The 25,673-nt window shown below is 42.6% G+C and overlaps 2 protein-coding genes across 2 annotated transcripts; one reads left to right on the top strand and one right to left on the bottom strand.

Annotated features, from left to right (window-relative positions):
* Window positions 1-1,328: 1,328 nt before the first annotated feature.
* Window positions 1,329-14,630, top strand: TATDN2 (TatD DNase domain containing 2). Its single transcript, XM_075938730.2, has 6 exons — window positions 1,329-2,012; window positions 4,404-4,892; window positions 9,643-10,554; window positions 11,264-11,391; window positions 12,500-12,683; window positions 14,178-14,630. Exons 1-6 carry the CDS (start codon window positions 1,605-1,607, stop codon window positions 14,316-14,318), a joined length of 2,262 nt encoding a protein of 753 aa, XP_075794845.2. The 5' UTR covers window positions 1,329-1,604; the 3' UTR covers window positions 14,319-14,630.
* Window positions 14,631-17,344: 2,714 nt separating this feature from the next.
* On the bottom strand, window positions 17,345-19,633 carry GHRL (ghrelin and obestatin prepropeptide). The gene is made up of 3 exons (XM_089781229.1): window positions 19,517-19,633; window positions 18,721-18,828; window positions 17,345-18,182 (listed from the first exon to the last, which is right to left on the bottom strand). The coding sequence occupies exons 1-3, from the start codon at window positions 19,622-19,624 to the stop codon at window positions 17,919-17,921; spliced, it is 480 nt and encodes a 159-aa protein (XP_089637355.1). The 5' UTR covers window positions 19,625-19,633; the 3' UTR covers window positions 17,345-17,918.
* Between the last annotated feature and the right edge of the window lie 6,040 nt (window positions 19,634-25,673).

The raw sequence follows: 25,673 nt of genomic DNA, 5'->3' as shown, positions 1-25,673 counted from the left end.
ATAAATGGGGCAGAGAGGAACTTCAGCCCCCTTGCCCTTCTTAAAGTAGAGATGTAAGTAACTAGTCGACTATCGCGTAAGCTTAAGCTTATTGGGTAGTTGAGTCATTACTTGGCTAGTCACTCTCTTCCTCCCCCCCACTGCCCCTGTATCAGAGACAGCAAGGGGGAGAGCAGGAGCCAGTGGGGGGGGGGAGCCAGCTTAAAAAGCTAGTTCCCCCCTTAGCACTGGCTCTGCGGGGGGAGGGCAGGGGAGGCAGAGGCACAGTGGTGAAACAACACTAGTGGGGACTGTGCCTCTGTCTTTCAAATGTAGCAAGAGGTGTGGGCAGCAAGAGGTAAAGGCCAAGTAGTGAGTGCCCCCACACCCTCTTATCCGTGAATCAATGGAAATTTCATCAACTACTCAATTAGCTGATTAATCAAAATTTAACATCCCTACCTTAAAGGGCACCTGCTGGTGGGAGCATGAGCGCTGAGACACTTGGGGGAGAGGGGCAGTGGCCCTAGCCAGTCCCTTTCACTTGCTTGGTGATTCTGTCTCTTTTCCTTATAGTTTTAAAGCTTCAGAGGGCTAGCCAAGTTAGTCTGCAACACGAAAAACTTTTAAAAAAACAACTAATAGTCTAGTAGCACCTTAAAGATTAACAAAACATGTAGATGGTATCATGAGCTTTACTGGGGAAACCCCACTTCAGATGACAGATCATCTGAAGAAGTGGGTTTTGCCCACAAAAGCTCATGACACCATCTACACGTTTTGTTAGTCTTTAAGGTGCTACTAGACTATTAGTTGTTTTAAGTTACTATAAGAGGAAGCAAAAGACAGGACTAGGTAGCACTTTAAAGACTAACAAGATGGTTTATTAGATGATGAGCTTTCGTGGGCCAGACCCACTTCCTAAGAGGAAGCTGCATGGGGTGGTCCTAGTTCTTACCGTTTAGGAGGAGCACTTCAACAGACAGGGACACGCACATAAAATAGGGTGGATTCAACAGGAAATGGCAGCAAGGCTCCAGGATTGTTGCGAACCGCCCCCGTGGAAACATGCGCGCCAGGGTTAGCTGGTGCCCAAGGCAGGGCCGGGAGCTACGTCAGCCCGCGCTTTGAGACACACACACACACACTGCCCCCAGCCAGCCCCGCAGGCAGGAAACCTACAGCCCCTCCCCCATGAGCCTTCAGCACCACAGGGCACCCCCGCCCAGAGGGCCCTGTTCCCGCCACTCGCTCTCCAGCTCCCAGCCCAACTGTTCCGGCGGAGGGGCGGGGCCAGCAGGTAACAGACCCGGCCCTCTTTTCGCAGCCTATCCCGAGCTGAGAATAACGGCCGAGCGGGCGCGCGCCAAGGTGCCATTGGGCGCTAGAGGCGGGGCGGGCTCTGCTCGGCTCCCCTCACGGGGATGGAGAGGGGGTTGGGCGCTTCCGCCGGGCCCTCCGGCTTCCTCCCTCCGCCGCCTGGCCCGGCCCGCGTGGCTCCCTCAGCCCCTGTGGCCTCGAGGGTGGCCGCCCGAGGAGCTCCGCGGGGTTTGTGCGGGGGCTCGCCGCCCTGCAGCCCGGGCTGACCGTACTGCGGGCTAACGGCTGCTCTCTCTGCCGCCCCGATGGAGCCCGCTGGGCGCCGCAAGGGGAAGAGCGCAGGGGACAGCGGGTCTGGCGGCCCCCCCGCCAAGTATCGCAAATGCTCCACAGCAGGGCCGCCATGTCCGTCCTCCCGCCCCGCGCCCTCGGGAGAGGCCCGGAGCGCGGGGAAGCCAGCGGCGTGTGGAGGGGCGCGGAGCCGGCTTTCCCCACAGCCCGCTTGCCAAGGGACATCCAGGGCCACGCTCTCTGCAGGAGGCTCCTCCCCAGATTCAGCAGACGCTGCGGCCGGGAGCAGCAGCAGCCTGGTGGCAGGCAGGGGTCGGGGCTTTCCCCTTCCCAGACGGAGAATCCTGCTCAGGAAACATCTTGGCTGGGAAAGTTCCGAGGCAGACATGGTCTCCCTGCCCCGGGAATCCTTGAAGCGGGAGGTATGTAGGGCAAAGGCTGCAAACTAGAGGCAGAAGTTGACCAAAAACGTGCAGGACTTGGTAAAGCCTTGAGTGCTCCGATACTAGAGGAAGTGTGAGTTTGCCCCCCTTTGTGCACCTACGTACCCGAGGGGACCTTTTCCTATTGCGAATTTAAACAAAATTACAGGTGCAGGTTTCCTATTGAGAGGAAGCTAGGTTTATGTATTTCAGGAGTTGAATATAACAGCGCCCCACCAGCGTTTTAACGTGATTTACCACTACAGCTGCTATTTAGAAACACTGGTTGGGGAAGGGCTTGGCATCACTCCACAAGAGTTTTCACTTGTCCTGTAATACATAATGGTTACAACACTTTTGCTGGCATACAAGGATATGTCGTTTTAATTAGGGTTACACTTTTTTTTTTGAAAGTTCAAATATGGTATCAGTATCTACTACCTCACATTAATACAACATGAGTTGGTATATACGGATACAGATACACTCCCTTTCAGGAGTGTTCTCTTTTTTGGACGTTCAAATGTGGTAACCCTAGTTTTAATGTAGTGCTCAGAAGCAAAGGTCATCCGTAGAGTGAAAGTTAAAGGTTCATCCCACTTTTTTTGGCCTCTTGTCCAAAGCTCTAGTAAAGAGGGTGTTTGTGTTTGTTTTTAAGGTAATCTGCAAAGGGAGCAAATAGGTTTGTGCTCTCCTTTATTCTTGGTGTCTAAAAAAGATCTGAAAAGTTGGTTTGTTTTGGCAGGATAGGGGGGAGAGATTTTTAGCAAATAATACCTTGCAAATATCAGGATATAGTAAGTGCCATACAAAAGCTAGTTTAATATTGTATCCTTTCTCCAACTATGGTCAATATTAGATGCACAAAGAAAAGTGCAAGAAAGGTTTAATACTGGAATACCTTGCCCATCAATGAAGTTTTTAGTTTAACCCATTAGTCTATTTGTACCTTGAAGCATGAAGATCTTCTATCCATGTTTGTTTTTTCTTTAATGTAGCTACACGTTTTGATTGTCCATATTGATATCTAATCCTTGATCCTACTGAATTCTTGGCCTCAGTGATATCTTGTTGCAGTGAGTTACATTATTTAAAAGTGCATGTACAGTAGGCATAAAGTTTTATTTTTAAGGTAAACTTATTTTCACTGTCCATGTTCCCTTGTATTGTAAAATGGATTAATCAGACTGCCTAAATTATTTTCCCTGTTTTTTATGGATTTTGTACAACTTTAGAATTTTTTCTAATAGTTTAATTTAGAACTGTCAACTTTTCAATTTGTCCCTTGGGAATTCTTTATGCCACCTTGTCTCTCACAGCAAAGGGGAAATCTCTAGAAAAGTACATTAGGCACTTTCTTGAGGTTTAATTGAGGAATTAGGGTGTCCAATCTTCAACTAACAGCTCTCTTTTCTATCTGTTAAGCCTTTAGATTCAGTGTAGGTGTTAACAAAGCCAAACAAAATCCTAGAGTTTTAAATGGCCTAAATAAAAATCACTTTGGTTCTCTATCAGTTTTCACTTTATATCTTTAATGTTATAACCCAATTAATTATTTTGTTCTCTGTAGAGAATTTCAGGGAAAATGAGACACACAATCTGAATTTCAAAATCAGAAAAACTCATCTGTGAAAAATCTTTTAGACCTTCATTTGACCTCAAGAAGCGAAAATCTACCATTTATTTTTAATATATTTTGATTCATGTTTACAGAGACTGGCTTCTGAAGTGTAACAAACTGTGTTTGTTTTTATATTAGCAAAGTTTAGGCCAAAGATAATCTAACTGTGCAAATAAAAATAAAATTTAGGTTGCAAAATGCTTGATTCCCTTTTAATAGGCAAAGACTTTTGAGGCTTGCTTTGAGTGGGGAGAGCATAGTTCCTGGTTGTAATATGGCAAGCTGTCCTAAACAGTATCCTGATATGGCCTCTCTTGTGCTGGCTAGTCTAAAGACACCTGTGGCACAACAGTTGAAACAGGCCACACTGTAGTTCTCTTGAACAATGAAAAGAACATAGCAGCAGCCATCAGTGGTGAGAAATGATCCCATTGCATGTTGTCCAAATCTTCTCCAAATGTGTCTGGGGTGACAGCTTGCGAACCCAAGGATGGCAATCACTTTGCAGAAAATGAGGCAGATTCTTTCCACTCTTTTCATAAGAGGTGTGGCCATCTTCCCACACATGGTGAAACTTCATAATTCTTTGAAGTCTTTGATGATGGTGTTGTAAAACTCTTTAGGCTGAAAATCTGTCTTCTCTGCTTCAGAGGAATTTTTACCCTTCTATGTCCCCCACCTCTCACCAAAGCATTACATGACTTTTGTTTGTTAACATGTTCAATACTTATGAGCACCTACATAATGCTGTTTCCTTTTTTTTTATATAGCTCTATACATCAAAGGATGGTGCAAGCTGTAACCTCACACCAAGGACTGAAGGTAAAGGTGCCTCAGAAGAACAGACTGTAGGCCGTAGGAAGAAGATAATGAAGAATCAGGGATCCACAGTAATATACCTTAAAGCTCTCAAGGATGCATTTGGGAGCTCATTAGGTAAAAAGCTCAGAAGGGAGGCATCTACATCAAATGGAGATCAAGATCAAAGCCCCCTACATAATAAAGAGTCTTGCAAATCAGATGTCACCTCAAGAAGGATCTGTGCAATTTCAAGGCGTGAAGATAATCTGCAACTTCAGCTAAACTCAAACAGACAAACATCAGTAGATGAAAACACTGCTAGTGCCAGTTCAGTTAGCACTGGACAAAGTAATTCCAAAGAACAACATGTTGGCTACCAGAGGCCAGATATTTCAGGACCCTCTCCAAAGCTTGTATTTGTGGATGAACACAATTCGAGTTCAGAAGAAGATTACGAAGTAAGTGTGTGTGAAGCCATGAAGTAGTGTTCCTTGTATAGGGTACATTACTACTTAATTGGAATTTTACTTTACTTTAAATGAACAAACCAAAGTTCTTTGTGTTTCTGATCAAATTGGAAACATTCAAAACACAAATCACAGTCTAGTAAGTGCCTAGTACTGGGGGAAAATCTCTCAGATTTCTCCACTAGATGTTGTCACTTGAGAAATACTCAATTACAGTCACCCCCCACTCCCCCTATAAAAAAAATGCATTTAGGAACACTAAATAATAGCTGCTAATTTTTAAGGATTCATTTTTAATGTGTAGAATATATCATTGCCAATTGTACAAGGTCTTAATGTGAAGCATTTTAATTAGGGATGTGAAAGGTTAACCGGTAAACCTTAACAGGTGAGGCTTTCCCATTCTGTTTAACCAATGGGGGCTGGAATAGCTCCCCGTCCACTATGGGCAGGGCGCTGCTTCAGTCCCATGGGGCCTGCTGCAGACAGGGCCTTTTTTTTTTCTTCACTCTGTTCATCTGAAGAAGTGGATTTTGCCACGAAAGCTCATGATATTATATATGTATTTTTGTTAGTCTCTAATGTGCTACAGGACTATTCATTGTTTTTAAAGTTACTAACACAGTTCTCTTCCTTTTATAGGATGAGATTACCTCTGAAAGTGTAAATTCTTTTGTAGCTACAGATGAATATTGTTGCCCTTATCTTTGTGTTTAGTCCTGTAGAATAAGAGCTAATTAATTTACATAGAGAAGTAATACATTAGCTGTAACAGTAAAAGTTCTTAATCTATTGACCCTTATTTGTAGATTAATTCAGAGGCTATGGCTGAAAATCTTTCCTGGAATTTGTATGCACTACTGTACCTCTTCCCTTCAAAAATATTTAAGGATTTAATTAAAATGTGTGTTCCTGTATAGGATTATTCCAGTATAAAACAGATTTAGCCTCCTTTCTTTTGTTCTATAGGTTGCATACAGAATACTTGTACATGCCTGTTGAGTGCTATATGAGGTGGATCTCTGCAGAAATCAGAAGAATAAGATTTTTAAATTATTTTTCTGACTGAGAAATCAGCATTGCCTAGTGGATAGAACAGTTGACTCTGACTCAGAAGACTCGATTCTATTATCAGTTGGCTAGTGCCAGATTTGAGTGATTTCTAACCAATCACTTTACATCTCTGAGCCACCATTTCCTCATCTGTAAAATGGGGATAATACTTGCCTCCTTGGTATAAAGTGTTTTGAGATCTATTGATAAAGAGCACTATATAAGATCAAACTTGTTTTTTTTCTATTTTGACTACAGTATATTAGAATGAAATATTGTTTCTTGTAACTTTGGAACTCTTAACATACATTTTTTGTAATGGAGAGAGACATTTGGAATCCCCTTTCCTGTCAGAACCTGGGTGGTTACCCTTCTAAGGAGCTTTGAAGCTCACTCTCTGTCCCAGGAATTTGAGGGGATGGTGGGTTTTGGGTCCAAGGTGACTTCTGTGGAGGTGCTAAATGCTTGGGATGTTAACCAGTTAACCAGTAAGCATGAGGCTTACTGGTTAACTGGTTCTTGCTAGTTAATTCTGGTGGCAGCAGCCATGCAGGGGCAGGATGGGTGGTGAGAGTTAGGATATAACAGTTAACCAGTTTGCTTTTCTAGGGATGTTAAAACAGCTATCTGTGCATAAATACTGTATTATTAGTAAGGAAGTGGAGGCCTTCCTAAATGAAGCCCTTGCCAGGTGTGCTGGGCAACTGCCAGGGCTCCATTTTGGGAGAGCGGGAGTGGAGGGGGACACCTGCAATCCTTATTACCTCTCAGCCCTGGGTGTCAACTTCCCCATGCGCACCAGCATGTGGTTAGTCATGCCTCTATCTGGGCTAGGGGTTTCCCCAAGCATCTCCCTCAGACTAACTGCCCACAGATCCCTGGAAATGTATGGTCTGGTCAAAAGCCCCTCTAGTGGTCAAGTCATGGCCTGCAGTCTGCCTGTTAACTACTCCTGCAATAGGCCCGGTGTATATTACACAGCATTGTTTGTGTTAGTTGAACAGGGGCATTTGCGTTGTGAAAAAATTTTCTCTGAAGTCTGGACCTATTGGAAAGGCATTTGTTTCGTACAGCTAAATAAATACACTTTTCTTTGTGGTTACCATACAATTTTGTATTACAATCCGATTCCCCTTCCAGTATTTCCTCCTTTAAAAGGAAACCAAATCATAGGTATTAGAGAGAGAGAGAGAGAGAGAGAGAGAGGTGATCTGTTTAATCAGGGGTTGGCAACCTATAGCTCCAGAGCTACATGCAGGTCTTTGGCTGTCCCCCCCCCCCCCCCCCCCCCCCCCCCCCCGGTCGCTTGAGAGCTCTGGCAATGGAACGGGACTGCTGCTAAGTAGCTAGGGCATCCCCACAGGAGAGAGAGAGAATGGCAGAGGTCTCTGCATGGCTCCTACCCAAGCACTGTCCCATCATCTCCCATTGGCCTGGAACAGGGAACTGAGGGGATAGTGCCATGAAGAGATGCAGCGTGTTCCCCCTCCCCCGTGCCCAAGAGCCACAGTGGTATGTGTTGCTCCCTTCTGGGAGCAATGTGGGGCTGGAGCAGGCAGGAAGTCTGGTTTAGTTTAGCTGCACTGCCATCCAAGTGCTTCCTGGACAGAGGCCACATGCCAATCCCAGCACCCCATACTCCAGGGGTGGGCAATAATTTTTGACGGGGCCACTCCAAGATTTTGGAAAGTGGTCAAGAGCCATACTCTTCCATGGTATTAATGGAGAAGGTTTGGGATAAGGATGTTAAACTGCCGTTAATTGATTAGTCAACAGGCACTTCGCATTCCTCCTTTGAAATGTACAAGACACCCAGCTGAGGCTCTTGTACATTTCAAAGGAAGAATGCAGAACTCTTGAGTACAGCCCCGAAGTCTCGCTGACTTTGGGCTGCATGCTGGTGCCTTCTTTGAAATGCACAGGAGTCCCCAGCGGGGACTCCTGTGCATTTCAAAGCCATGGAGCCTGGGATCAGCAGAGGACTCCCCAGCTGATCCCAGGCTTCCCACAGTATTTCCCAGGGAGCCCCAGTGTCAGCTGAGGAGTTCCCAGCTGACCCGGGGCTCCTAGCGGCATGGCTTTGAAATGCAGGAGAGCCTCTGCTGGGGATGCTTGTGCATTTCAAAGAAGGCACCTGTATGTGCAGAGTTCCACATTCCTCCTCTGAAGTATACAACAGCCCCAGCGGGGGCTCTTGTACATTTCAAAGGAGGAATGTTGATGTGCCTATCAACTAGTCAAAAGACTATCCCATAAGCAAATGCTTATCAGGGAGGGGTTGGGATGCCAGAGGCAGGCTGTGGCTACGAGACTTAATAGCCTGTCTGCCTGCAGAGCTAAGGCTTGCAGAGCTTAAAACATTTCCAGCCAGTATGCCTGTCTGCCTGCATGCCTGGCCATGTGCTTCAGTGAGTAACTGAGCTGAGGAGAGGGGGCACAGTTCTTTTTGGCTGCCTGTTATTCAAATAAGCATCTCCCAGTGACTGGTTTTTGGCCAGAAACCGGCCAATGGGATTGTGCTGGCAGCGGGGTGGCTCCTCCGTCCCCTCCAGTTTCGAAAGAAATGGAGCCCGGCAGCCACGTTTCTGCAGGGTGCACGGGGCTGCAGGGGAGCCTGCCTGGGGCTCCCTGTTGTCTCCCCGGGCTGGATCTGGCCCATGGGCTGTATTTTTGTCCAGGCCTGTCATATCCCCTCCTCCACTCCCAGTCCCAGCCCTGACCCCTTCCCCATAGCCATTATCCATATCCCCTTCTGCACCACAAGCCCCAGCTCTGACCTCCTCCCACAGCCTGCTTTCTTTGTATATGTATATAAGCAGCTTTGCGTGTGATGTGGCTCTCAAAGTACTTTAGTCAGACCAAAAAAAAGGCTATTCTTTGAAAGATTGCTGAGCTCTGTGTTAGGTAACACTAAATTTCCTGAGAACAGAACAACAGTTTCGCAAAGAGCAAATTTTGAGTATAATGTTCTGTACAGAACAATCTTACGTTAGCTTGTGCATCCTGTCCTGATAGCTCAGATTTTTACAGCTCAGATGTCTGTGAGCTACAGTTAGTACAGATCTCTGCCCTTCTAATTACATAGCCCCTCTTAGTTGTTTTTCTTGTTTTACACATAATTTGAGCTTGATATTTAAACTAATCTGAAAAGTTTTCATAATCACTGTTTAAAAATGTGTAGTGTGTACCTCCTAAAAGTGAAACCTACATCTGTCTCTGAATTGTGAAGAATATGTATTAAGGATATGACAATCAACAGGAATGCACTTTTATGTAGAAAACCATGATTAAATCAAATCCACCCTGATTGACATTACACTGAGGCTTTACTGCATAAACATAATTAAGTTAGTAAAGTTCATTTCAGATTGCCGAACCAAAATAAGCTAGACCAGTGTAATTGAGCCCACATTAAAAGGGGGTTTGCCATTTAATTATATGAGCATAGTTAAAGCAGCAAAGCTTTTATATATAGACAAGGTCTTACTCTAATGTCAGTAATTCATTTGTTCAGGCAGCAACACTGTATATTAGTTCTGAGGTTTTCATGTACTTACTGGAACAGCTCTGGTTTTGGTAAATAATAAACAGGATACAAAGTGAAACCTCTAACTCTGACACTACAATTTACTGTGCACAAAATTAAAATTGTTTCGATTGCATATGTTGTTTTCCATTTGACTTGCAGCTCAAAGGACGAGATACACTGGAGAAAGATCTGTCCGTGGGAAGTGATTGGTCAGATGTGGACGATGTAGAATCTTTAGCTAGGTTTTCCCAAGAGGATTCGGTTCCATGTCACAATAGGTCAGTTATTTTGGAGACTTCACCAAGTATAACTGATTCCGTAATGTACCCAGCTCATCTCTACAATCACCCAAGGGGTGACTTTACAAAGCGCTGGACAAGTAGTCCCAGGCCATCTAATCGTTCATTTTCAAACCCCAGTGAGGATACTTCTTACTTAGGTGTCTCCAATAGCAGTCATCTTTGTGATATTTCTGTGGAACTTGCAGCAAGTAGTCCTCCCAATACATCAAAAAATTGTGAGTCTGCACTTCAACGTGGACACTGGAGATCAAGTTCCTTTGAGCGTTCTCTGGTCTCTGAGAAGAAAATCAAAATGTCTAGTGAGGAAGCAGAATCATATGCTTCCATTATCTCTAGAACACTGACGTCAGATTCTTTTACTTCTGAATATGTAAATCAGGAAGTAATTGTTGAACTCCCTAAACATTTACAGGAGGGTTTTATTGATACCCATTGCCACTTGGACATGCTATATTCCAAAATGTCTTTCCAGGGTACGTTTTCAAAGTTTAGAAGGATTTACAATAGCTCCTTTCCTAAAGAATTTCAAGGCTGTATAGCTGACTTCTGTGATCCTCGGACCCTAGAGGACGACTTATGGGAGGATTTGTTAAAGGAAGATATGGTTTGGGGAGCATTTGGCTGTCATCCACATTTTGCACGTTACTACACAGACCTCCATGAAAGAAACCTTTTGCAGGCAATGAGGCACCCAAAAGCTATTGCATTTGGAGAGATGGGGCTGGACTATTCTTACAAATGCTCTACTGATATCCCCAAGCAACACAAGGTAAAGAGCTGAGCTTCTAATTATATGTTACTAATTGGAATTCTTCTCTGATGTCTACCTATGAATTCTAAACCTTCCCTTTTCTCTTTATGCAACATACTTCAGTTTTTTACAACCTTTATTTTTGTTTTGGGATAGGAGAGAATCCTGAAAGTGATCTGTGAATTAGACCATATCAGAAGATGACGTATAAACTATTAATCAAATTCTCTCATTATGTCTCCTCTCCTAACAGTTTTCCAAATTTGAATTGGAGACATTGGATAAGTAAATTAGATGTTGACCAAATGCAAAGCATATTCCATTTGTATTCTAGTAATTTTTTTCTTGCAGATTGTATATTTAGAATGTAAGAGTTCTGATATAATAGAGATGAGCAGGAAACAAATACATGGATAGTTGGACAAAAATGCCATATAGTAGGAAAGCATCATGGACAACACTGAAAGGAAGGAGCACTCTACTCTATTTCCAGCTTTGTCACAGATTTCTGTTTCGGTGTAGAAAACAAATACATCTATCACCATAGTGCCTGGGTGTTCTCCATAATCATTCATCTTAAAACATAAATAGATTTACAGGAAATTAACATACATTTATGAATTGATTTTTCCACCTTCTCTATCACCCCCATTGTATTCTCTTTACTGTTAGAACAATTCTAATGGAAATAAAGGCAGTGCTTGTTTCTTCCTTTACTTTTTTTCAGGTATTTGAAAAGCAACTGCAGCTGGCTGTGTCTTTAAGGAAACCCTTGGTAATACATTGCAGAGAGGCTGATGAAGATCTGCTAGGGATCATGAAAAAATTTGTGCCTAAAGACTACAAGATACACAGGTAGCTGTATTTGTTAAATTAAATTGTCTTCACTACTGGAGTTCACATAATTCATTAGTAAAATAACAAACCAGAAAATATGAAACTGTTCAGATCCAGGTGATGCTTTAATTGAAAGAAATAAGGAAGTTTGCCTGGATCATCAGTGCTTAAAATGATGGGAACTTTATATTAAAGAAGTATTTTCATTTTGAGGGTGCCTTAGGGATAGATAGGAAATGATACAGCAAAAGTTCTGATATAATTGTTTCTTGTTCTGAAGCTGTGGACTTGGCAAGTAACAGAAACAAAGAGTTAAAAGAAGCAAGAGCAATAAGAGCCCTGGAATGCTTCTGTTCCTTTTGTAGGGCAGAGAGCAATTCAGAGAGCAACCAAAAAAAATCTGTCCATCAGTCATACAAGGGAACGTGCAGACTAATATCTATCCAAACACAGAACTGCATATAAAAAGGAAACTGTGAAACTGATTATACACAGACTTGTGTTTACCAAACTCATTAGATAAATTAAAGGGGAAGGATATAGTTTTCTCTCCTCTCTTTTGGTTCTAGAAATTTTAGGTGTTGCTATTGTTAAGTAAAAGGTGTTCAGAAACAAGGTTACTTTGAAACAGATCAAACTTGTTAAAATTTTTCTGTTTTTGTTTTTGTTTTTTAATAATCAAGCCTCTCAATCATGAATGATTATCAGAATTATAAAGCTGGGAATATCTAAATTGCATTTTAATGTGATTGGAAGTCCCCAGCTGATGCCTAATCTGGAGGAACACATTATTCACTATGCAGAACTAAATGATTGATCTGAAAAGATGTTTTTATTCTAAATTGTTGGGAAGAATTCTACCTTGTACCAGAAACCATATTAAGTATCTAACTTTCATTTGTTGCTTCAAATGCTATGCTGCCCGCAGTCTTTTCCTTGTCTTTTCTGCAGTAATCCCACCCTTCAGTTTTGAGTCAGTCCATTAAATATTGAAACTTTAGACAGAATACGGCTAACTGAAGAAAATTGGATTCCTTAAATTCTTATCTCCTTAGTCTGTCCCTTATTAGAAAATGTACAGAAGTGTTATCTTAGAGAATGACCAAAGTTTTCTGTTTATCCTTAGGCATTGCTTTACAGGTAGTTATGATGTCATAGAGCCATTGCTAGAGCATTTTCCAAACCTTTCTGTGGGATTCACTGCACTGCTGACTTACTCATCTGCCTTTGAAGCCAGAGAAACTATAAAAAAAATGCCTTTGAACAGAATAATTGTAGAAACGGATGCCCCCTATTTCCTTCCGAGGCAGGTAAGTATGTTTCTAAAAATGCTCAAAACATTTTTTTTCCTGCCCATGGAGTTAATGTTGCATTGTCAGAAGTTCTGATAGGACATCTGCAAGAAGGAGTGAGTTAGACTATTACATTTGTAGGCCTGTGTTTTGCTTCAGATATTCAGAAAGCATGTGGATGGGATGAATTGAGTTTCACCCAAAAAATCTTATGCCCTAATAAATCTGTTAGTCTCCAAGGTGCCATAGAACTCCTTGTTTTTTCAGAGAGACTAACACGGCTACCCCTCTGAGACTAGTCTGATATGTCTGGTAAAATGTTCCCTTTATAAATAAAAGCTGATCTAAGCCTCCTATTTGAAATTATAGGCTGTTTAGAACTCTAAGTTCAGATCCTTGCAGAGCCAGCTCCTCCCTTTGTTCATCTGTGGGCAACATATTTAATTATTTACTGACAAGACTTTAAACACTGAGGTCCTTTCTGCTCTCTATTAATGGATAGATATTTACTTCAATGTCTCCGGCCAATTCCCTCCTCCATTATTGTGTAGCTTGTTCGCTGGTTGCTGTCCTTCTAAAGAGTTCTGGAATGGAAGAAACACTGGAAACATCAAATAGTAATACAGTAAAACTCCAATTGTCCAGCACCAACTGGAACCCGGAAGTGCTCCGGCCAGCTGGACAATTGGAGCTGCTGTGAGCCCCATGAGCGCTCGCGGCTGGGAAAGGGAAGCGGAGAAAAGGAGAAGGGGATTATACCGTACTGCATACAAGGGGTAGATGGGGAATGGCACGGCGAGGGACGAACCCTCCGCCGTTTTGCAGGAAGGCGGGGGAAGCCCCGTGCCACCACCTACAGTTTCTGGGAGGGGAGCAGGCTCCCCACCCCCCAGACTGCAGTAGTCCTCGCCGAGCAGGGGGGCAAGGGGTGGCGCTGCGGAACCAACCCAGCAGCACTCCAGCTGCTCTGCTCCTTGCCGCTTCCCCAAGTCCGCTGCTGCCACTGCTGAAACTGACAAGCAGCGGACTTGGGGAAGTTGCAGAGCAGCTGGGGTGCTCCTGGGTTGGTACCGCAGCGCCACCCCTCATCCCCCTGTTCGGCGATAACTACTGCAGTCTGGTGGGTGGGGAGCCTGCTCCCCTCCCAGAAACTCTCGGTGGCGGCGCAGGGCTTCCCCCGCCTTCCTGCAAAACAGCGGAGGGTTCTCCCCTCGCCGCGCCGTTCCCCACCTCCCACCCGGTCGCAGTGAGGGTCCCGGCAGACCCGTGTCAGCCCCCCACCGGAGTACCTCCCGATACTCTGGCATATCCAATAATCCGGCACCACCTAGGTCCCAAAGGTGCCGGATTATTGGAAGTCTACTGTATTGCTGAAACTGACTTTCTGAAAAATTTCAGTGGCCATATTTAGAGTCTTGATGTGATAATTCCTGATTAGTTCTGCACAGTGCAGAACAAGAGGAAGTGACCTGCACAGTTCTTGACTCCTCCTTTTCATTAATGTTTGTGCAGGTTCCCAAAAGCATATGCCAGTATTCTCACCCAGGACTAGCCCTGCACACAGTGAGGGAGATTGCCCATCTGAAGGACCTGCCACTCTCCCATACCTTGGCAGTTCTAAGGAAGAACACCAACTACATGTACAATCTGTAGGATGGTGCTAGCAAATGTGGAGAAGAGTGATGTCAAGAAAGCTGCTGTGAAATGATGAAAAACCTTCAAGTGACATCTATATTATGTCTTCTATGGCCCCAAAATGTTATCTTGCAAATGAATTTGGAGGTGATAGCTAGTGGTAAGTACAGGTTGGACCTCCCTGGTCTAACACCTTGGGACCTCACCTGCCCTGGATGAGGGATTTTGCCGGACCAGAGAAGATAATTTCTTGTCCCCCTGCCACTGCCTGCCCCCAGCTCTGGCCCAGCTGTTGGCCTCCCTGCCAGCCCCCCTCCTGTCGCTGACCCCTGCTGCCCTGCCAGGTGGCCCCGCCAGACTACAGAAGTTGCTGGGCCACAGAGTCCTGGTTTAGAGAGGTTCAAATTGTACACGTGACTTGCCACCCCTACTCTTCCCAAAAGTTACCATTCCCTTTTAATCTGTATCCTGTTTCATCTCCTTTTAATTCTCTACTGGTCCATTATCTCCCCATGGGGTGCCACAAGAAAGGGGTGTTGATGTCTCTTGGGTAAATGGCTTTTCTTGTGGAGATGCAGAGAATCTGCTGTAGGAAATATTATGGGATTTTATTTAGTCTTATTTGTATTAGTGTGTTCAAGAGTAAACAGCCAGTAACTTATTAAGCAAATGTGGATTACTCGGGTATAGCTAGATCCAAAAAGTTGGGCAATGATCTTGGCCCCCTAAGACACCCCATTTCTGAGGCGATATGGAAAAGAGTATATATCAGAGCAAAGAATTTGACACAACTGTGCATAGAGTTCCTCGTGCCACAGAATGAAAACATACCCTAAATTGTTTATAGTGTTGTGTACAAGTGCCTTTCTTTAAAAAGTTGAATAAAATGTACAGCCTGTGGTGCCAAATAAGTTTTTAACATTTTGCTGAAAAATGTTTAAATTACCAGTGTGCTGAGTAGCATCAAAGATAGCAGATTTTTTTTAGTTGTAACAAGGTTTTAAAAGAACTCAAATTGAATGTGAACATAGAAGCCCACTGATCCCACTTCTGATGGATCCTGTATTACGCATTGAATGTGGAAATCCATCCTGAATATTCTTCTATAGGGATACGGCCCAACTGTGTTGTCATGAAGAAAAATGCCTCTTAACAAAAATGGAAAGTCTTAATTTTAAAATACTTTGGGCCATTGTCCTTTCAGTGGTCAATATTACAAATGACAATGACTTAATTTTTGTTATAGGATACTTTTGTTATAGGATACTTGAAACATACAGTTGACACTTCTTTAAAGCTTATTTGTAAATAAAGATCTCTGAAAAAGAGATACTGTTAAAATTGTTTGGTTTATACAGAGTTAAACTAAGATTTTGTATATTGACTTTAGTTATCTGTAAAACCTAGATTATTGGATTGGGACTCTTTCATTTATCAATCAGGCATCCCCCCAAACTAATAAATTACAATGTGAAACCAAGTGTTCAGTTACACCTTTCCAATTTACACATTGTCCATATCTGTTGGTAGTACCAAGGAAGTGGTGTGGGCTCGTGTTCCGGAGAAGGATTTTTAATATATAATTTTCTAAAAGTATTACTCCCAATATTTCAAGTGCACGTAGCCCATCTTAAATAACAGCTTGAAATATTTGAATGTGAAGTTATCCAGTATTTCCACTACAAGTATTTATTTCAATAAGTTTGGCTATACTACAGCCCCCCTCGTGGATAACCGCTACTTGTAAATTTACTACTCGGTCTTTTTGACAAAGCAACCATTGAAAAACTTTCATGTTGTAAAGACTATAATTTGCTGCTTCCTTTTTTCTTTAGGACCACTAACGAGACACTATTTTGTCTATTGCGACTAACTGTACAACTCTCATTTACTTTAGTAGGTACATGATAGGGCTCTTTGCAATCATAGGACTGGAATGGATCTTGAGAGGTCATCTTTCAGTCTCCTTTTACTCAGGACTGAGTATTATGTAATGGATGTATGCCTTGTTGATTAACTCAGCTAATCAAAGATAACTTCATATACACATTCCTTTATGATATACATTAGGGATGTGATATTGTTTGTTTAAATGGTCTAATCTTCACCATTAAATACAAGGTTCTCTCTTCCCCTTCCCCCCCCCCGCGTTGCTGCCTCTGTATCAGAGGCAGCATTGTGGGGAGAGGAGCAGGCAGGAGCCAGCACTCACAGGAAGCTGGCTTTTAGGCTGGCTCCCCATGAGCACCAGCTTCTGGAGAGCTGCCTGCCCCCTTGTGCTGCTGCCTGTATTACCAGCCAGTACATACAACGAGGTGGCTTTTAAGCTGGCTCCCTGCATATACTAACTCCTGCTGCTCTCCTCCCCCTCCCCACGTGTTAAATTTCCACAGTGACATTTCCAAAAAAACCCACATTTTAAAATCCCTAATATACATATGTGCATAGTGAAGACTGAAATTTGCATCTAATACCACATGTATATAGACTCAGTTAACAAATGACTGCGGTTTCAATACTAGCTTTATTTTTTTGCTGCATGAAGCATATAGTAGTTTAACAGAGGGTTCTTCTTTCACTTTTTAGAACAGGTATCTTCAGAGTCACATAGTTTTGAAAGGTAAGAAAACAATTTAGAGGTCAGTGTTTGACCCTTGCTGCTGTCTATCATATGTATAATACTTGTATTCTCATGAAAAGAACTATTACACAATAAAATATAATTTTAAAACTGCAAACTTTTCAGCTTTATGCATTGACTTTTAAAGCATGCTATTGTCATCAATTACACAAGTCACATTTAAAGAAATCCAAGCCAGTAAGTGGAACTGCATTGAACTGGAATGAGTTTGTACTGTCTTCATGTTTCAGCTCTTGTCAATGTTTGGATTTCTGAAAGAGAAGAGGATAGGGATGTCAGTGTGTAGACAATTACACGATTAACCAATGAGCCTGGGCTTATCAGTTAATCTGGTCAACTACACACATTTCTCCTTGCTACCTCTGTATCAACAGGAGCCAGTGCGTAGAGTGAGGGAGTCGGCTGGAGACAATACATGTGGGGAACTGGCTTTCCAGCTTGGCCACCCTGCGCTGCTGCCTCTGTATAAGAGGCAGCAGCACGGGGTGGCAGGAAGCCTGTCTGCGCAGGGAGCTGGTTTCTAAACTGGCCCCTCTCACGGACTGGCTCTCACCTGATACCCTGCGCTAATGCCTCTGATACAGGTAAATGTACTCTTATTGAATAAAAGGTAACAATTTCTAATTATCTACTTGTCCTCTATTGGTTTTGCTGGGTATGTAATTCATGTGTTAATTTTTCCAATAGTTTCCAATATTTACATTAGAGTAGTTCCCAAGGCTGAACCAAGATCCAAGTCAAATTGATGTAGTTCTTGTCAAGAGTGTATTGTATGTGTTACTGAGCAGAACATGAAAAGTGGGGGAGAGGAAGACATACACACAGTTTATATATGCACACACTTGCTGCTGTTACATGGTGGCTGCCGCCTTTTAAGAGACCTGGAGGAAGTGAGACTTGAGAAGGGATTTGAAGGACAACAGAATTAAGTGGCCTTGTATATCCATCCATTTGGAAAGGTGGGTTATGTTAAAAGCTTATGGAGCCATACAGGGGGAAAAAAAGATAATGTGTAGTGGGAATGGACAATCAGAGAATAAAACTGGCATTGCTGGCAGAGTGAATGGGAGGGAAGAGCCTACCCACCTTCTTGCCCTGCACTGGGAAGTTGGGGTGAGGGAGGGACAAGTACCTTTTGTGTCCTCTGCAAGAACATCCTCTAGAATTTTCTCCAGCACTTGCCCGTACTCCTGGTACTGATCTTCTGTTATCTTGACACCAATTTCAAAGGGAACATTAAGCTAATAAAAGCATCAAATCAGATGAACTCAGTTTAACAGTTTTCTTAGAGAGTTTGATTCTTTTCTGCTAGTGAGTACATAGGTTTTGCAGACTGATACATTCAACAGTGTTAGCTGAACTCTCTGAAAATTAGGAAAACTTGTTCCCGCTAAGCACCTAATTGACTTGGAGTCTGTGGTGGAAATAACTATATATACATGAGGAACAGCAATTACCCTGTGTATAGCTATTGTAAACAAAAAGATGTATAGCGAAGTATGAGAACTGAAGAAAGTCTGAAGTAAAATTTCATCGCACATGTATCTTGAAATGGAATTAAATCTGTAGCTTAACCAGTTGCAATAAATGTTAAGCTGCTTTTGATTTTGTTTAAAGATTAGCAATGGTTACCATTTTCAAGTGATTTTTTTTAACTGCTTCTCCAATCAGATGTCAGTATAGTTTTTTTATTTATACCATCTTTTGCATCAATCTAATGCGTTTTGTATTAGGTGATCATATACAAAACAAACCTCAGATTGACGGTAAAATACAAACCTTAATTTCTATTTCATTGTCTCCTTCTGCCTGCCTTGCATCTGCATCCAAAAATCCTTGTGTAGCCCGGCGATTTAACTTTGTATGTTTTTTTGGTTCCTTTCGTTGCTGAAAAGCAATCAAAGTGTAAATACTTTATTCGTAGACTTAACAAATAGGCTTCATCTACAGTGTAAAATTTAGAACCCATAATTTACCACATGGGCAGCTCAATTAGCTTTTTTTTAACCACAATTTTCTTTTCTTCTTCTAAGCAAACAACAATGGTAAAGTCATCAAAGTCCTATATACACTAAAACATCACTCTCTATTGCCACCACTGCAGAATTGTAGGTCCTAATTGTCCTACTGGGGATGCAGCCTGATTGGTTTATGTTCATCTGGAAATCTCAATAAACTTCTCTTTTGGCAGAACTTGTATCTTCTTAGATTGAGACAACCTGTAAGGTTTTTCTGAGTATTATAAAAAATCATTTTGTGTCAAGAAGAAGTTTAAAAAGAGTAAAATATACCTAATTTTACCTAGTGATAGAAATGTAGCCGTGTTAGTCTGGGGTAGTTGAAGCAAAATGCAGGACAATGTAGCACTTTAAAGACTAACAAGATGGTTTATTAGATGATGAGCTTTCGTGGGCCAGACCCACTTCCTCAGATCAAATAGTGGAAGAAAGTAGTCACAACCATATATACCAAAGGATACAATTAAAAAAAATGAACAAATATGAAAAGGACAAATCACATTGCAGAACAGAAGGGGGATGCGGGGGGGTGGGAAGGGGGAGGAAGGAGATTTTACCTGTGTGTTTTGATATTCAGGACTTAAAAAACTAGATCCAGTCATGGCAGTCTCTGTCCAGAGAATGCAGAGTAGGAGAATTCCCATCTTAGTGCTCCTGAGAAACATGAGTGTCTTTGGCACAGATTATATCAAACCTGAAAACTTAATAAAGATAGAAAAACTTTATATGGTTTTTAGTGTCACTTATTTTATGTCCTTGAGCCCAGATCAAATCCCCAATTTTTCATACATTGATTTGAAATAAATTTGTCATCTTTATGAAAGATGTGTATTGCGGTAGTTGGTCACCTTTCAGAGATCCAGCTTTGAGTGGTGAGTTTATTACTTTATAATAGTAAGAAATAGATTTGTATGAAACTTACCCTATTTCTCTCCACAAGTAGAAAAATATAAAACAGAAGGAGAGGTGACAGAGAGAGAAACTGTGTAGGAAAACACAGGCTGTCTTGTTTGATCATATGGCTGCTGCTGTTAAGCACTTATATAGTTCCTGAAGTATTTGTTTTATGCTAAAACACCTCTTCAGATACAATCCAATATGTATTTGGAATTCCTTGGAAACTTCCTTTGCTCAAGTCATTGTGACAACAAAAAGTGAAAACCGTGCATAGATGTGTTGCTGCACTAGATTTTTCTGAGGAGTATGGTAGCAACTCTACTTTGATCCAAAGAGAGTTTTTCATTTACTGTAAGAATAAAATGTTACAAATTTTATTCTTCTAAGAATAATTTTATCAATAGTTGGACTGATATTGTTCAGTGGAGTTTAGCTAAAACATAGAGAAGCTGTTTGTGACGTAGAATAGAAAATGAAATGGAAGGATGTATGCTTTTTGTTTTTAAAAAATTTTCCCTGAAGTTCTTTGCTTGTGTTCTACCTTATCAGATATTGCTTTGCTTTATTTTGCTGGGGGGCTTTACTTTTTTACAAAATTGGAGGGAGATTTAGAGAGGAGGAACTAGTGCCTAAAGGCCTGGCAAAACCTCTCACATGAAGGGAAATTGAAAAAACTGGGATGAATTTTCATAAAAAAAGATAAATGGCATGTGGATAAACTTGCACAAGTAGAGAACATTGTTAAATTTAAAGGGATATTCAAAACAAGGAAATACTTTTTCACATTGTTTGATGTGGAATGCATTGCCACTGGAAGTCATTATGGTCAGGAATTCAATAAAGGGATTGGATATTTATGAAGACAAAGAACAGTTATAATTAGTGATTAAAAATGTGAAAGTGATACTAAATCCCATGATTCAACCCTTAAACTAATGCTTAACACTTAGATATCAGGGTAAGCTTTGTGAAGGGGATAAATTATTCCAGAGGTGCCTTCTGGAGGTTTCTGGCCCCTGCCAGAAACTGGACACTACACTGGCTGCTATTCTGATCCAGGATGTATTTTCAGAAAGCCTTTGACAAGGTCAAGTTTCCAAAGGCTCTTAAGGAAACTTAAGAACTCATGGGATACAAGAAAGTCCTTTTAATTGGCTCTGTAACTGGTTAAGAACAGGAAATAAAAGGTAGGCATGAATTAGAGATGTAAGCAACTAGTCAACTACCCGATGTATCAGTCCCGTTTGTGTAAGAGGCAGCAAGGGGGGTCAGGAGCTGGTGCTGGTGGGGAACTGGATTAAAAGCTGATTCTCTTCCCCTCCTGCCCCCCAGCACTGTCTTTGCAGGAGAGGCAAAGGTGCAGCAGAGGAAATGGCACAAGTGGAAATGAAGCATTCCCCACTTGTGCTGGGTCCCAACTGTTACACTTCTGCCTTTTATATAGTAAGAGCTCCCCGGGCTCAGCCGTAGTCAGGTACAGCATTTGGGACCCAGTATGAGCAGGGACTGCTTGGTTGCGTCTAGACTGGCAAGCTTTTTCCGCAAAAGCAGCCACTTTTGTGGAAAAACTTGCTAGCTGTCTACACTGGCTGCTTGAATTTCCGCAAGAACACTGACTTCCTACTGTAAGAAATCAGTGTTTCTTGAGGAAATACTATGCTGCTCCCGTTCGGGCAAAAGTCCCTTTTGCGCACAGCTTTGCGCAAAAGGGCTGGTGTAGAGAGCTCAGATTTGTTTTGCGCAAAAAAGCCCAGATCACGAAAATGGCGATCAGGGCTTTTTTGTGCAAAAGCGTGTCTAGATTTTGCGGAAAAGCGTCCATGCCAATCTAAAACAAAAAACAGGACTGTGTAGCACTTTAAAGACTAACAAGATGGTTTAATAGGTGATGAGCTTTCGTGGGCCAGACCCACTTCCTCAGATCAAAATCTAGACGCTCTTTTCTGCAAATGCTTTTAACGGAAAACTTTTCTGTTAAAAGCATTTGCGGAAAATCATGCCAGTCTAGACGTAGCCCTTGAGTCAATGCTTGCCCCAGGTTCCCCACTGCACCTCTGCCTTTTAAACGTAGTAAGAGCTGTGGGTGGCTCTTATTACATTTAAAAGGCAGAGGTGCAGCCAGGATAGTGAGTGCCCCACTCCCCATTGACTAGTCAGTGGAATACTATTAACTATTCAATTAACTGATTCATCGAAATTTAACATCCCTAGAATGAATAGTTTTCACAATGGGAACAGCAAAGTTCCCTAAGCATCTTTGGGGCCAGTGCATTAGTACATATTTTATTTGAGCTGGAAAAGGGAATGAACAATCAAGTGACAAAGTTGCAGCTGTTACAAAATTATTCATGATCGTTATGTCCAAAGCTGATGGCAGCATGTTACATGTCAGTGCAACAAAACTGGATTATTGGGCACCAATGAACTATGAAATTGAATATGGATAAATGCAAAGTAATGCACATCAGGGAAAAGATAACCCCTTTTCTATACAATGATAGGGGTCATCTGCTGAAAGTTTAATACGAACATGAGGAAATACTTTTACAACAATGCTCAACCTGTGGAACTCATTGCCATGGGATGTTATGATGGCCAACAGTAAAACAGGGTGCCAAAAAGAACTACATAAGTTCATACATTGATCAGGGGCTGTTATCTAAGATGGTCGGGGCTGCAACCTTGTTTGAGGTATCCCTAAGCCTCTGATAGCCAGGAGGGGAAGATTGGTGAAACTCTCTAGCTTTCCTGTTTTGCATGCTCTTCCCTCTCACCCACCTCCCACCCCAAAAAAGCTTTGGTATTGGTCACTGTCAGAAACAATACTGGGTTGGTGGCCATTAGTGTGACCCATTATGGCAGTTTTAATGTTCTTAATTTGTATGTTCATAGAGACCTTTTCTCCCAACTGTTTTGTCAGAAGCTAGAATTAAATAGGGTGCACAGAGTTTAAAACGTTTGATTAAAAATCTTTTCTCTCAGGGGGCTAGGTTTTGCTTGTAATAATCACTCCATTAAGGCAGCAGCACAAACATAATATGAGTAACTTTCAGGCCATCACAAATAAAGAACACAAAACTCAAAGATGGTGTAATAAGGTATAAGCATTTAGCAGGTGTGGCCAAATCACAGATTGTGAGCCACACGTAGCTCTTTAACTGTAAAAGTGCAGTTTACCCCTGCTCCCAATTCTTCACTTGCCAGACTGGGGGGTGGGGAAACCTCAGGGCATTTGCCCTGCATCCAGGTGGTGGGGCTAGGAGCTTCTGCCTTGCAGAGAAGGGGGATCTCATGGCTTTAGCTCTGCTTGGGGTGGGGGGGAACTGGAAAAGTTTTGTGCCCTAATAGGTGTTGTCCTGTGGGGCAGGTTCTGAGTGTCTTGAGGTTCTCAAACTTCTAACTATTATCATATGTAGCTCAGGATCAGTAAGTTTGGCCATTCTGGCATGTAGGCCCAAATCATGAAGGCTGTGTCTACACTGGCATGATTTTGTACAAATACTTTTAATGGAAGAGTTTTTCTGTTAAAAGTATTTGCACAAGAGAGCGTCTATACTGGCATATGCCTTTGCGCAAAAGATTTGTTTTTGCGCAAAAGCATCTGTACCAGTGTAGACGCTCTCTTGCACAAGAAAGCTCTGATGGCCATTTTAGCCATCGGGCTTTCTTGCGCAAGAAATTGATGTTACCTGTCTACACTGGCCTCTTGCGCAAGAGGACTTATCCTTGAGCAGGAGCGTCAGAGTATTTGCACAAGAAGCACTGATTTTTTACATTACGTCAATGTTCTTGTGCAAATACTTGTGGTCAGTGTAGACAGGCGGCAAGATTTTGCACAAAATCTTGCCAATGTAGACACAGCCGAAAGGTATTTAGATGCCAGCCTTTGAAACAGAAGTGTCTGAGGATCTGGTCCATAAATTCCAGATCAAACAATCATGTCCTTAATTTTATCTACAATTAAGTTTAACCACAATCTTAAACATTTTGAGTTGGAGGCATAATGCTTGAATTGCAATTCAGGACCTAGTAACCATTAGAATTATAATCAGTCCAGACCACCTACTCCCACAGAAAGCATCTTGCCTGTTAAGTCCCATCAGAGTAAGATTTAATTAAGGCAAACTTGTTTCTAAACCTTGTATTAAAAGCCAGAGGTACAATATCTGTGCTTTCATTCTGTGCTTGTACATGTGGTATCTTGGGTGCTGTAAGAACTATTTCTGCCAAACTCTGATTTGGATAATTCAGGATCACAAAGGTGGGGGAGGGATTTCTTCACTTAGCACACAGTCAACCTGTGGAACTCCTTACCAGAGGATGTGGCGAAGACTAGGACTTTAACAGGGTTCAAAAAAGGGTTAGATAGATTCATGGAGGTTAGGTCCATCAATGGCTATTAGGATGGGTAGAAATGGTGTCCCTAGCCTCTGTTTGGAAAAGGGTGACAGGAGAGGAATCACGTGAGGATTACCTGTTGTGTTTCCCTCCCGCTGGGGCATCTGGTATTGGCAGACAGGATACTGGGCTAGATGGATTTTTGGTCTTGACTCAGTATGGTTGTTCTTATATTTTGTGGGGCAGCCTCAGACCAAATGTAGTTTAAGACTGTGCAATTGGTAGCTTAATGTTCTAATGCATTTTCACTTCTGATTTGATAGGGAGCCAGATACCATGGCAAGGGTCCTGAATAACTAATTAGCTGAGGGGCTTGGGTAGAGAGAGGTTAAAATGCTCTTAAAATAGCCAGCTGAGAATACTAATGGGAAAAGACTAATCATAGTGGATCTAAAGCCAGGGGATGATGGCGATGGGGTAAAAAGGTTTGCTTCTGAAAAACAAATACATTTGAATATCTTAAGAGTGAGTCACAGATACTGAGTGCATGTGTTTTGTAGAGAACCAGACAACAAAAAAATGGAGAAAAGTATTTTAAAATCATATACAGGAAAGTCACTCATTGTTAGTTTCAAAACAAATATTCCCTTGCTATAGTGTTTTTAAGAAGGCTTTATCTCTAGTGTCTCAGTAAATATTGATCTTAGATAACTTGGTTTCTCTTTGAATATGCCAACGGTGCATAAGCAAAGAGGAATGTTCACACCTACATAGTTGCATTGGGGTGTGTAAGTCTCCCTCTGCCACCACTTTTCAGTGCAACTGGAAAGGAAGGCTCTGATTGCCAAGTAGAAATACAGCTCAAAGGCCCAACAACACAGCCCCTCTGATGCAGGGCATGAAAACTGAACTGCCTTTCTTCTGAAAATATAATCAAACTTGGGCTATGCTAAAATATTTAGCTCCAGGAAAATCAGGCTTTAACCAAAGAAAAAGTGAGCAAACTTTAGCTTGCGTTTCTTACCGTATTTTCCGGCGTATAAGGCTACTGGGCGTATAAGACGACACCCTAATTTTTTAGTTAAAAGATAGGGTTTCGTCTTATACCCCAGCGCCCCTCCGCCTCCCCGGCTTTGCTCCCGGTGTCCCTGGTCTGCTGGAGACGGTCCCCAGCAGACCAGGGACACCGGGAGCAAAGCCTCTGAGGACGCCCCGGCAGCGGGACAGCCCCGGCGCGCCTGGGCTGCCCCGCCGCCGGAGCCCCTCCGCAGCTTTGCAAAGCCTCGGGGGAAGCCGGCAGCGGGACAGCCCCTGCGCGCCTGGGCTGCCCCGCCGCCAGAGCCCCTCCGCGGCTCTGCAAAGCCTCGGGGGCAGCCCAGGCGCGCCTGGGATGCCCTGCCGCCGGCTTCCCCCGAGGCTTTGCAAAGCTGTATACCCGGCGTATAAGACGACCCCCGATTTTTGGGGGATGTTTTTTAA

The sequence above is a fragment of the Pelodiscus sinensis genome, chromosome 11 (assembly GCF_052426305.1).
Source record: "Pelodiscus sinensis isolate ZL-2025 chromosome 11, ASM5242630v1, whole genome shotgun sequence".
Classification (NCBI taxonomy): Eukaryota; Metazoa; Chordata; order Testudines; family Trionychidae; genus Pelodiscus; species Pelodiscus sinensis.
This window is presented reverse-complemented; position numbering and strand designations above follow the sequence as displayed.

Excerpts from the sequence above, each read along its gene's own strand:
- GHRL (XM_089781229.1), bottom strand. The coding sequence starts at position 19,624 with ATGTTTCTCAGGAGCACTAAGATGGGAATTCTCCTACTCTGCATTCTC. Across the intron at positions 18,829-19,516 it reads CTGAATATCAAAACACACAG|CAACGAAAGGAACCAAAAAA; the intron begins GTAAAATCTCCT and ends ATTGCTTTTCAG. Across the intron at positions 18,183-18,720 it reads ACAATGAAATAGAAATTAAG|CTTAATGTTCCCTTTGAAAT; the intron begins GTTTGTATTTTA and ends TGCTTTTATTAG.
- TATDN2 (XM_075938730.2), top strand. The coding sequence starts at position 1,605 with ATGGAGCCCGCTGGGCGCCGCAAGGGGAAGAGCGCAGGGGACAGCGGG. Across the intron at positions 10,555-11,263 it reads ATATCCCCAAGCAACACAAG|GTATTTGAAAAGCAACTGCA; the intron begins GTAAAGAGCTGA and ends ACTTTTTTTCAG. Across the intron at positions 12,684-14,177 it reads CCTATTTCCTTCCGAGGCAG|GTTCCCAAAAGCATATGCCA; the intron begins GTAAGTATGTTT and ends ATGTTTGTGCAG.